Source organism: Gambusia affinis, linkage group LG21, assembly GCF_019740435.1.
Source record: "Gambusia affinis linkage group LG21, SWU_Gaff_1.0, whole genome shotgun sequence".
Classification (NCBI taxonomy): domain Eukaryota; kingdom Metazoa; phylum Chordata; class Actinopteri; order Cyprinodontiformes; family Poeciliidae; genus Gambusia; species Gambusia affinis.
Genome location: NC_057888.1, coordinates 7,551,684 through 7,564,173, shown reverse-complemented (window position 1 = coordinate 7,564,173; position 12,490 = coordinate 7,551,684). Strand labels below are relative to the sequence as shown.

The 12,490-nt window shown below is 39.4% G+C and overlaps 1 protein-coding gene across 1 annotated transcript; it reads left to right on the top strand.

Annotated features, from left to right (window-relative positions):
* The first annotated feature begins 3,010 nt into the window (after positions 1 to 3,010).
* Positions 3,011 to 11,381, top strand: LOC122824659 (oxygen-regulated protein 1). Its single transcript, XM_044105520.1, has 4 exons — positions 3,011 to 3,646; positions 4,514 to 4,670; positions 5,029 to 5,825; positions 10,335 to 11,381. The coding sequence occupies exons 1-4, from the start codon at positions 3,011 to 3,013 to the stop codon at positions 11,379 to 11,381; spliced, it is 2,637 nt and encodes an 878-aa protein (XP_043961455.1).
* Positions 11,382 to 12,490: the final 1,109 nt, after the last annotated feature.

The window sequence follows — 12,490 nt, the reverse complement described above, 5'->3', positions numbered from 1 at the left end:
AATAGTGTCCCCATCTCACATCCACTATGTTGAAAAAGCTTTAGTTAGGGCCAGCTAGACATACAAGCAAACTTAGCAATAGCCATGAAATGGCTATCACATAATAAAAGCTGTTGCAAATCTTATTTTTCTATTGATTTTCTTCAATGAGACAATAATTAACACATTTTACATGGATGGAAGAATACATAATGCAATTATGCAATTAAAAAGAAGCTGGTTATTTATCGAGAGTTGTACACAATTGTCTTAATGGAAAGTTTAGTGGAAGGAAAAGGTATGGATGAAAATGTTGTTCAAGACACATCAAAAACTGTAGTGTTTTTATTGGTCTAGTAATATTGTAACTTTTGGAGAAAAATAATAATAGGTTTCCATAAACTGCAAGACATAATTATAAAAAAGGACAAAAATATCCATAAAAAGTGTAGTACTTTTTGGATTTCATTACAGCCATAAATTTAATTTAACATCTCACACTTACATGTTGAAAACAAGCGCTCCTCTGTAAGGGTCCTGAGAATCGAAAACACTTTAATCCCTATTCTGGAAAGAGGTCCTTAATGAGATTAGAGACCTGCTCGTATTTTACACTAACTTACCATCTGTCATCCAGAAAACCTTGCTCACATTATTTTATTCCGCAATTTAAAACAGCAAAGCTGTTTAGAAAATATATACAAATACACACAAAAACACAAAAAAATTATGTTTAAACAATTTCAGTCTTTGGTAATAATTTTGGAAGATTTTTGCTCACCACTACTAATGTTCTTTCTAAACAAAATCGATTTAAAAATAAAACATTCAATTTATCTCAGTGGTTTTTGGACCAGTTCTTGGGCCTCCTATGATAGCTCCATAAGGTGTGACACACCTTCCCAAAGAGGATTTCCAAGCTTTGCACCTGCAGCGAAGATTACCTCTGAGCAAAGATTAAGCAAATTGCCAATGATGGTGTCTCCTGGAATAAACTCCTACTGTCAGTTAGCTCAGCAACAGTCGTGCAGTGGAGCACGCAATGAGAATCCATGGATCTTTTAAAAATATTTGGAACTTAATAAAGGTGAGTTGGTTTATTTTTGCTTCCATTTGTTTGCAAGTTCAGTTTTTTTTTACGTATTTACTGCTTTGTACTTTGAGTGTTGCAGGTATCAGACAAGCACAGGTTTTACTCTAAGTGCTTGAAAATACTGACATTTAGAAAAGATAGATGAAACGATCTACTGCTAATTTTACTCTAATCATGTGGTTTTGTACATAAAGAATGTTTTTTAAAAAAATGACAAAATTATTTAAAATTTAGGATGAAATAATTGAATAAAAAATGTCTATGAAAAGGGTAACAAAAGGTTTTTCTGCTCTTTAGAAGCAAATAAGTGCATCAATGTATTTTTCTGGCTAGTTTAGGAGAAGGTAGGTCATGTTAGCTGATGACCACAACCTGACAAAGTAAACAACATATGCTTGGCAAGAGGTTAATCAGGTGTTTACAATAACTGTTTATGTTGCCTCAAACACAACCTTAGCAAAGCCCCTAACAAACATGTTTACAAACTCTTAAAACAGCAAAACTCTATGTGCTAAAATGCAATTGAATTTCTTCAGTGGAGGAATAAGAAACAAAGGTTTTTAATTAAAGAACAGCTGTCATATCAGTGACCTTCTGACATGACATTCATTTAGCCACTATTGAAAGAGGGAAATACCAAAAAACAGGCCTCTTAAATGAGGAGTAATGTGTATTGTTCGCTTAAACTTGTCTATAGTCAAATCAATAATTTAAAAAGTTTAAAGCATCTTGGAACATGAAAAGCAAGACTAGATGAGGACTCCTGTTCATTTTACTATATTCATTTATTTAATGTCTTCAAATAAACCAAAGTCAAGAGAAAAAAACATTTAACCTCTTGCTTTTATTAGGTAAAACAAAAATCTATACTGTCTAATCAAATTCACTGTAAACTTGAATAACTCTGCAGCTTTTCCTGTTGTGGTTTCAAGGTTGTACTTGTTCAATTACTAGTTAACACAAATACAACTCAATTAAACTAGGCATCTTGTTGCATTGAAGGAAATTTGAAAACCGAGGATTAGGACAGTGAAGCAAAGAAATGTTAGTGCCTTTGAACGTGGCATAGTTGTTACTGCCATGCTTCTCTGATTACTTCAGAATCTGCTGATTTTCTGGGATTTTCACTCACAAATATCTCTCAGGTTTACAGAAAATGGTGAGGGAACAAAAATGTATCCAGTTAGCACCAACTGTGTGGACTTAACACCTTACTGATGTCAGAGGTCAGGTGAAAATGGACCTGAGTGGTACGAAATGACGGAAAGGCAACAGTTGCCCAAGTACTAAGAAGAGCACCTCAAATGGCATAGTATCAGTTAGAGTATGAAACCAAGACTACAATTTATTGAAGCTTGCCAAAATTGAAAAATAACAGATTATAAAAATGTTGCCTGGTCTAATAAGTCTTGATCTCAGCTGAAACATTCAGATGATACAATCATATCCATCCAGTCTGGTTTCAGTGGTTCAGTATTCCAGATGTTGGTTCAATTTTGTGGAGGATATTTTCTTATTTTTGGCTTCTTTGTAAAGTAGCCAATTTAACACCTCAACCTATTTGTGTTGTTGTTGACAATGTGTGTCCCTTTATGACCCCATAACAGGTTGGTAACTTCCAGCATTTATTGCCCCCTAAGGTTAAATCCTCTCCAACTTCAGAGGAGTTCACTGTTCTCCAATTGCCTAAACCATCTCCAGATATCAATTCAAGATAACCCATGCAATTTACACAAAATCCAGATGTGATACTGCCTCTGTGTTGAATCCATGTCACAAATAATGAAGAAAATTCTGAAGGTAAAAGAGGTCCAACCTGGCACTAGTAATACAGTGCACTGAGTAAAGTAGACAATAAGTGCATAAAACACAAAGGTAGAAAATCCTGTTCTTTTCTAAATGTCTTCTTAAATCTTCATTTGCAGTCAACCAGAGAAGATGAATGAAACTGGGCTTCGGAGGACACTTCCTGACCAGACATCAGGGAGTGGGCACACCTTTGACACTTCGCACCACCCAAGCGTCACCAACACCATCTTGTCAAAGCGGGTCTGCTTCTACAAAAGTGGGGATCCTCAGTTCAGTGGCCTTCGAGTGGTCATCAACAACCGGACCTTTAAAACTTTCGATGCGCTTCTGGACAGTCTTTCCAAGAAGGTTCCCCTGCCATTTGGAGTACGGAACATCACGACTCCTCGAGGGATTCATGGCATCAATGCTCTAGACGAGCTGGAGGATGGGAAATCATACATCTGTTCCGACACCAGGAAAGTCAAGCCCATTGACCTGGCCCTGGCCCGGAGGAGGCTACCACCTTGGTACCATGCGAGACCTGTTAGTTCTCGCCACAGGACAGCAAGGTTATTCCCAGGCAGAAAAAACATCCACAGAGATGGCATAGGGGTAATTCGTACACCCAAAAAACTTGTGGTTTTCCGCAACGGAGAGCCCTCCAACAGGCATGTTGTGGTGCTACACAAGAAGACTACACCAAATTATGAGTCTATCCTGGGACACATCTCAGAGTTGATGCAGTTCCATGTGAGCAAACTACACACTCCGGATGGACGACGGGTAAGAGTTTCCTGTCAATACCACACACAGTCATTCCTTTTGTGCAAATACTGACCCTTACAGTACTACCATGAACTTAAACCTGGCATGAAGTGACAGTCACACGAGGTGAAAAAGTGAAAAGCTTCTTTGTCAGCTCATCTAATACCTCCAGCACCTTGCAGAAGCATTAATACTCCTTAAACCTTTTCACATTGTGTCATGCTACAAACTTCAATGTATTGTACTGAGATTTGCAACAAATCATTTTCAAGAACCCCCTAATTAGTTGATTACATTTCACTGACCACAGTTATAGCCAGCATCTTAAAATGGAAAGAATAGTCATGTCTCGCAGCAATCTAGCAATGATAGGTTGGGCAGTAAGAGCTGGAGGAGCAGCCATGAGCTACTAGCAACAGGGAATCTGGTCAGAATTGTTGGGAAGGTAGATGGAGCTAAATACAGGACAATCCTAAAAGAAATGTTAGCGGTTGCAGAAGACTTCTATCAGAAAATTTTGAAATGCACTTTCATTCTACTTCATAAATCTGCACTACTTTGTGTTCATTTAGCACATCAATTCCCTATAAAAACTAAAGTTTGTGGTTGTAACATGACAAAATGTAAAAAAAAAAAAAAAAAAAAAAAAAAAAAGTTGAAAGACGTGGGAATTCTGGAGAACTGTTAAATACTGGTTCTCATTTATGTCCAAGTCTTGATGGATTTCCTAAATGCTACCTCAAAAGTCCCATGAAGAAACAGAAGATTGTTTTGCAGAGGTTGAGTTCAAAGAATGAATAAATGTTTAAGAAAGATTTATAACATGGAATAGTTAGAGATGGACTGCTTCAAAGTGATTAAATATTTATTTTCTATCTGCTTCAGATTGATGGTCTTCCAGGTTTGATTTTGTGCTCTGGAAGTGTGGTGGCTGTAGGCAGGGAGCCTTTCAGGCCTGCAGTGTATGGTGCAGCTAAATCTCAAAGTCCAACAAGGAGACCTACCAAGCAAAGGGCTTATAAAAGACAAAAGACATCAGTCTGTAAGTAAAAAAGAAGTTGGTTTATTTCTTCATTTAGGAGAACAATTGTAGATGTATTTTAAAGAAGTGTGTTTGCTAGCTTTGTATTAGCATGGCGTATAAGTGCTGCAGTAATCTGTCATCCCTCAAGGGATAAAGCTTGAGAAAGTGCTGAGGTGATAATATTGCATGTAATGCTGCAGATGACCTACATGCACAGGTTTGCTGGCTAATGTTCTTTAGGAGCAGCCATTCAGTCCGTCTAACTTCTCTTATTCTTTTCTTTTCCTTCATGCTTCTCTGGAAACGTCTGGCATTTTTATTTTTTATTTTCCATCTATTTAAAACCCTTTTTGGATCTTCTGGACTCTCTGAAAAGCCAAAAAAATGACACCTTCATTTTCTTCAAAGTCTAGAAATTTCTCTGCGTCGTCTGAGAGATACATCGTCCATCAGATTCACAACAGTGTTGGCGAGAGCTCCTGTGACCTACCAATTAACTCCATTGAGTCGGGTTCAGATCGAATACTGGAGTCTTTGGCAAAGACGGAGGAGGACACCTGTCTCAGCAACGGGAATTGTGATGAAGGGCAGGACAGCGTTCTGCCCAATGATGACAACATCGAGAAGTCCTTTCGGGTGAATCAGGATGGCAGCATGACGGTGGAGATGAAGGTGCGACTGACGATTAAAGAAGAGGAAACTGTTCACTGGACGACCACCCTGACACGTTCAGTTGTTGCAGATCAGGCTGATGTGGCATGTTTGCCAGATCCAGAGCAGGAGATTTGCTCAAATCATTCCCAAACTTCTGCCACTTCCACAGACATTGTTTTTAAGGACAGAACCACAGACGGCAATGACGATGATCCACCGTCACTTGGAAATGGAGTTGTCAGTGACACTTTTCAGGACGAGGATGAGGATAAAGACCACAATGGGTCTTTGCCATTATCAAGAAGAGCCCCCACCCCAGGGTGCAAGAAAATAAGCAAACTCCGAGCTTCTGTGGAGAGCATTAAATCTGTAACTGTGGATGAGATTGGAGAAGGAAAGACTGGTTCTTATATTTTCAGAGAAGAGACAGAGAACAGGACAATAACAGAGCAGTTCTACATGGAGAATCAGAACAGGACAAAACCAGTTCCCAAACCAAGACGACATGGCTCTGAGGACGTCAACAGCAGAGATATTTCTGCATTCAAATCCACTGAAATTATGCAGACTGAATCCAGCGGAGAGGAAGTTACTGAAGCAGTCTTGCACATATATGAACAACAGACATGTCATGACAATTTTCTTGCAAATGTTGGTGTTTGTGGTATGTCTGCATCTGGAGCTACCTCAGAAACTAGGCAGCTTTGCTCCAGTGATGAATTTGAACCTTCACCTTCACCAGCCTTTAAGCCAGTTAGTACATACAGAACTGACAGTAGGTCTGTAACATCAGATTTACACCTGGCCTCTCAAAAAGCTGGTGGAGTCCAACGAGCAAAAACAGAAACAATCCAGCAATTTACAAAGAGTCACAACAAGCCCGTTGAAAAAGAGGTTAGGAAAGATCTGAGGGTTTTCTCAAAACCTAAACTGGTCGGGAAACATGTCAGGCTGGTTATGACACCAGGTAAGAGACAAAAGAAGAGTTCAACAAAAGCAGCTGAAAAACATAAAAAAGTGAAACCTTTCTCAAGCGCTGTCTTCATCAAGAAAATTTATGGAGCTAAAACAAAGACAACAAAAAACATAAAAAGGAGAGTGACACCAACCTGGAACAACTTACCAAAGCCAAATGCTAAAAATTTAAATTTTCAGTTGTCTTTGAAAGAAAAGAACAAGCAAATGTTTAACACACAAACTGAAACAAGTCATCCACAAAGAGAACTGAGTAAAAATGAGTACTTGTATATTAATAAAGATGTGCCATTGCAATCATTTTACCCCTCCAGTTCTACTGCTAAAGAGTATGTAGAGAATTGGCTTGAAAAGGCCCATTCAAACCCATCATCAAACCAAGACAAAGAAAGTCAAATAGCAGGAGGGTTTTCTGCTCTGCAAACACAGAAAAAGGTAGGAACATTTTCAGAGGAAACATCAGAAACAAGCAAAATCTTAGAACTCTCTTCACCAGAAAATGTGACCTCCCCTTCAGTCAAGCTTAGAGTACAGTCTTTCGAAAACAAATCAACGCCCGCAGAAGAGAAAACCAGAGTTAGGCCAAAAAATTCGGACAACTGTACAGTACATGCAAATAGAGAAAACTACAACAGCTTAAGCCAGAAAGATACACAAGCTATGCCTCTCCTAAATGGGATATGCTCTGAAATACTTCCACTGAGAACTGAGACAGAGGAAGACATAGCCACACTTACTGATACACTTTCCATGGAGCTACCACCACCGCCGCCTGATATACTGAATGCAGATGATTTCACAAATGATGCAATATTTACAACCAGCAGCCCTATGAGCAGTCAAAGATCACATAATTATTCACAAAGTAGTAGTTCTACTTCTGACAAGGTCAAATCACCAGATGATACCACATTGGAAAAATCATCTTCTCAGAGCAAGAATCAACAGGGAGCAGAATTATCCAGAACACCATCCATTAAAAGAGCTCCATTGGTCAGTAATCGCTCTCTGGAAAAACAAATGTTTCTCAGAAAGAACACCGTGGATAAATATGCTTCACATAACAATGGGAATGAAGAGAGCAGGGCAATATCCACTCCCATCAGCACTACTGGAAATGAAATCTGTTCAACAACGACAACACAAAAGGTTGAAGTCACATCAGAGGAGACCAAGCAACCAGTCTTAGAGGTGGGTACTCCATCCTTTTGTACTTCTGTGTCTCCACTTAGCTTAACCTCTGATGGAAGAATGTCTTCTTCCAGTATTGTATCAAGTGAAACATCTGCTGTGGGGAATATTCCATTTCCCAAAACAAAAATGGAGACACAATCACCTAAGAGTTTGATAAAAAGAGCAAAATTAAAAAGCAGTCCATCTCCAGAGAGGAAGTTCCACAACAAGAAGTCCTCTGAATTTCAAAATACCTCTCCAAAACTATCACCAATGACTAGACGTCTCCTGGATAGACAAGTTCTTTCAAATAAAGGACCACAAAAACCTGAAACACCCAATGCTAGCCCATTAACAGAGAGAAAACATGATGTAACAAAAGAACTCCAGAGAACTTCCCCATGCTCTAAATCTCTAGATATGGTCTCATCACCTGGTAGGCAAAAACTCAGCAAAAAGCCGCTTCCAAGAAACCTCTCTTTGTACAGCCCTTCAGAACCACACAAAAGAAAACCAAAGAAAACATCATCCCAAGTAGAAATCCACCAAACAGCACAGATGGAAGCTGATAACAGTGATGACGTTAAGGTCGCAGGAGGAAATCAAGATATATGTGTGATATCAGAGTCAAACATGAAGCCAGTCCTTGAGAACATCTGCTACTCAATAAAATCAATAAGGCAAATTACCAAGAATAAACGTCCATCCTGTTTGGAAAAGTCCAACAGCTTGCCTGACTTTTCCTCTCATGTGGCCTCAACATTTGGCTCCTCATCTAAAGTTCTTCTTGCTTTTCTGGCTGTTATGACCTTGAAGGAAGGCTTGACGAACCTGAATATGAAAGAGCTAAACGCAAACAACGTCAGCTGTGCAGAGGCATTAAAAATGATTGATTCTCTCAAAGAAATTGCCAACATCGAGGACTCCCAAAGACTGAGAACAAGTCTATCAGATTTGCAACAATCAGCTTCAACGCAGCTTCTACAAAGCTGGAGGGGTTTCCAGGAACTTGGCGACAGATCCAAAACATGCAGCGTAACACCTAACACTTCAGAAACTGGACTTGGGACTGTAACAGTTCCTGAACTAGACTGTGGCATTGGAGAAACAGTTATTAATGAGATTATTGAAAACCTAGACATTCCTCAGAAGCTAAAGGAAGAGTTGGTTTCCCTTTCAGAAGGTGCAAAAGATGATGGTGGGCATGGAGGAAGTATGCCTTCTGCCACACCAAGGCTGTTGGCAGACCAAAGCAATCATGAAGATACACAAAACATCTCAAACGAAGACTGTATTGCTCTAGATGACAAACAAAATGCTGATGTGAGGTCTACTGTTCAAATAATAACTAACATTAACCAGCCCAAACAACCAGAAATGGACAGAACTGCTGTGCTTTCCGAAGCAGCAACATACAAACCATTAGGTCAAGCAACTGAGGAAAATGGGTGCCAAGATTGGTCAAATTCTGTTTCTAACACCAAAAATATCCCACAAGCAAAGTATATTTGCACATCTCCAAACTTACAGCCATGTAAGTATGTAGCAGGCAAAGGTAATCTGGAAAAGCATGGGCAGCACCAGCAGGCATATCTGAGTGAGAAATCAACACAAAAAAGGGCAAAAATTAGTGGAGATGTGTGCAGTGAGACAAAACCTGTGAAACAAGAGCTTTACATGGATTGTAGGCAACTAACACAAAGTAAGAAAAACTTAGAGACAGAATTAACCCAGAAGGCTAAATTGGCTCCAGATGAGAAAACTCAGATGATACCAAGTGGTAATCAAGATTATTGTGAGCAAGGTCCAGAAAAGAAAGCAGAAGTTACACATCCAGGGATAAAACAAGAGGTCAGTGCAAGTTATAACCTTGGTAATCTGCCTGTGGAGAAGCAGCCAAGCTCAAACTATTATGTAGAAGTTGATGTAAAAGGGGGTAAGGCAATATTAAACACAGGTGGTGAAAAACTGCAAGAGGAAGATTCAACAGAGACTAAAAGTATGGTGTTACAAGGCCAAATGTACAGTATGGGATTGAGTTTAAGTACCGATGACAGTATAGGAAGCTCAGATGTAGAAGAAACATGTTCAGAGGAAGAGCAGCCTGAAGTTGATTGTAAAAAACTGCAGGTTATTATTGAAGAAAGTTTATCTGACAATGAGGAAGAGGAGGAGGAACCCCTTCCTAAGTTTGTAGAACAAACAAAAAAAGTTAGAGAGTTGGAGGCTTTGACAGAGGAGCCGGAGGAAGATCAGGTTAGCTCAGAAGATGAGGCCCCGTATACCGAGGAGCCAGAACGGGAAAGTTCTCCTGAAGGAGGCTCGATTGATCTATTAGAAAATTCTGATGTATGCAGGAAAAACGAGGACAGCAGTTTGATAATATCTGAAAGTTTAGAAAAGATTTTTAGATTTAATGTTGATGACAGTGGCAATGATGACAGCAACTTTGAAGAGCATGTGGATGAAGTGCAGCCAAATGATGAAGATAAGCAAAAGAGAAGCTTAGTTGAAGAAAATTTAAGCTACTATGAAAAAGACTGCAGTTTTGAGGAGGAACAAGCAAGTAAAGAAGAAAAATTTAAGGAAAGCTATGCACAAAATCAGGAAATTCCACTGAGAGCACAGCTGGAAGAGTCAAATGATGAGGCAGTTGTGGAAAGTCCTAAACAGCAGTCTGAAGAAGTCACAACCCAATCTGTTGCAGAGCGAGTGACTCTTCTAGAAAAGCAGGTGGCTGAAGCCCAGAAATCACACCTTGCACCAAAAAGTTCCACAATCAGACGTTTCTCTCAAAGAAAATCCCCTCCAGAGTCAGAAGATTTTCCATCTGAGTCAACCATATCCGAGTTGGCTCTCTGCACCCGATCGGCTCCTCAGTCATCGTTATCTTTCAGCTACGACTCAAGCGGCGTTATAACCACAGAACCTGAGGGAAGTAGAGTCAGATCCATCAGGGAAATGTTTTTAGCAAGGAGTGACAAAGACATCCAACAGAGTGGCTTCCTGAGTCCCAACTTATCAGAGCAAAGAGGAGAGACCTCAGGCAGTGGAGGTTATCAGTCTCAGACCTCCAGCGACCTGTCAGGCGCTGAAGATGACTCAGCACGGAAATCCATCTCAAAAGGCTATGTGAGGAGGGCAATCGAAATGCTCTATGGCATAAAAGACCTTGAACCCGAGGAAGGCAGTGAAAGACCCCTTTCAGAGCCGGATCAGACAAAGAGGGAACCTTCAAACATATTTTCACCATTCCATGCAGCTAGATCCAAAGCAATGTCTGAATTATCCTACTTCAATTCCTCCACTGCGCTGGACATCTTCACTGAAGCAACAAAATGCATTGCTTTCAATGCACAAGTGGGGCCTGGAGACAGTGTTCCTATTGATAACGGACGTTGGCTCCTTAGAGAAAACACATCGATGAGAAAGTCAATATCAGACCCAGCTGGAATAAACAAAGCCTTTACAAACACATTTCACCTGGACGAATTACATAAAGACACAATAGAGAAGACTCCATATTCACTGTTCAGTGCAAAGCCAGAGTTAGAAGACGAGACCAAATCCCAGCCTGGAAAGTGTACCTACTTCTCCCTGCCACATGCCAGCGAATCCGAGGTGTATCAGGAGGAAATGAGCACTGTAAGCAAGAGCAGCAAGACTGAAGACAGTGATGAGGAGACAAAGGACGCTTCAGAGAAGAGCAAAACATGGGCAGAGAGAAACGGCACCTTGCCCAGCATTGGTGTTGCAGACTTTAAGATGAAAGACAATAAAGTGCACCCACTGGTGGAGCTGCCATCTGATGGTGAAGTTGTGGTGGTGCAGCCTGGGAAAGGTCGAGTTGTTAATAGAAGAATTCAAGAGCCTGATGTTTTGGACTTGCTGTACTCTTTCTGTGGGGAGCATTGTCCCATACTGTGAGAGTAAAAAAACCTCTCACCCCAAGTTTTAGCTAATATTAAGGAGTGCACAGGGTTACAGAGTAATATTATTTTTGGTGCCTACATTTTAATGTTGTCATGGCCTTGAATGTCAACTAATTTCAGCTAACGTTTATGTAAAACTTCATGCCATAGTTGTGAATTCACTATGTTCGAAAGTTGTGTGAAAAAGTCTATGGTGACTTAGATTTCATAGGTTTCAGTTTCTCAGACTTCTCATTGGATTTTTTTTTGCTTTTTCACACATTTTCATAAAATCTGTGACAGATCTATGGGTGTGGCGCCCCAAGCAGAATTGTATTTTCTAAGCCTCTTCCAAGTCAAACACTTCAGCTGTATATCATGTAGATTTACTATGGACAGAGTTACATATTTTAAGACTTTGTGATACATAAACCCCCCAGATTTACCTGCCCAACTGACAGCTATCGACATCCTCCACAAGGAGGCTAAGTCAAAATTATATGCGCAATAAGTGTATGTGTATACTTTTTATGCATATTAGTAAAAAGTTGATGGGAGTGATGGGTAAGAAATGATGCACAAATATCATTTCATATTGGTTTATTAAAATGTTTTAATAAACCAATATGTATTGGTTTATTAAAACAGATGCATTAATTAAATGCATTTAATTCATGCATTTTATTTAAGCATTAATTAAATGCTTGAAACATTTTCTTCAATGTAGAATTAACTGATTTAATTTATGGCTTTCTCTTGCTAATCTCAAATACTGAATTAAGACAATCTTTTGATTATACAATATACAGTCAAAGGCTTTATTTAGTTCAATAATTCAGTTAGCATTGTATTTTACGAATATGCATCTGTATTCTCTGTTGGTGCTCGCAAGCCTACAAAGTTACCTTATACTTCAGGACAGCCTGAAGACAGAAATTTGAATCAAGTTAAAATTATGTAGGTATTAACTCCCTTTGCAAAATACATGTTTCTGAAGGCAATTTGTTTTCAGGCTGTTGCAAAGGCATGACTAATCCCAATTTCTTTTCCTTTATTTATGAAAAATTGCTTTTTTTTTTTACCCTCTATTCTTAGTATTTAAGCACATAACCTGTTCAGGAACTA

Excerpts from the sequence above, each read along its gene's own strand:
- LOC122824659 (XM_044105520.1), top strand. The coding sequence starts at position 3,011 with ATGAATGAAACTGGGCTTCGGAGGACACTTCCTGACCAGACATCAGGG. Across the intron at positions 4,671-5,028 it reads AAGACAAAAGACATCAGTCT|CCAAAAAAATGACACCTTCA; the intron begins GTAAGTAAAAAA and ends CTCTCTGAAAAG. Across the intron at positions 5,826-10,334 it reads GACGACATGGCTCTGAGGAC|TCATCGTTATCTTTCAGCTA; the intron begins GTCAACAGCAGA and ends TCGGCTCCTCAG.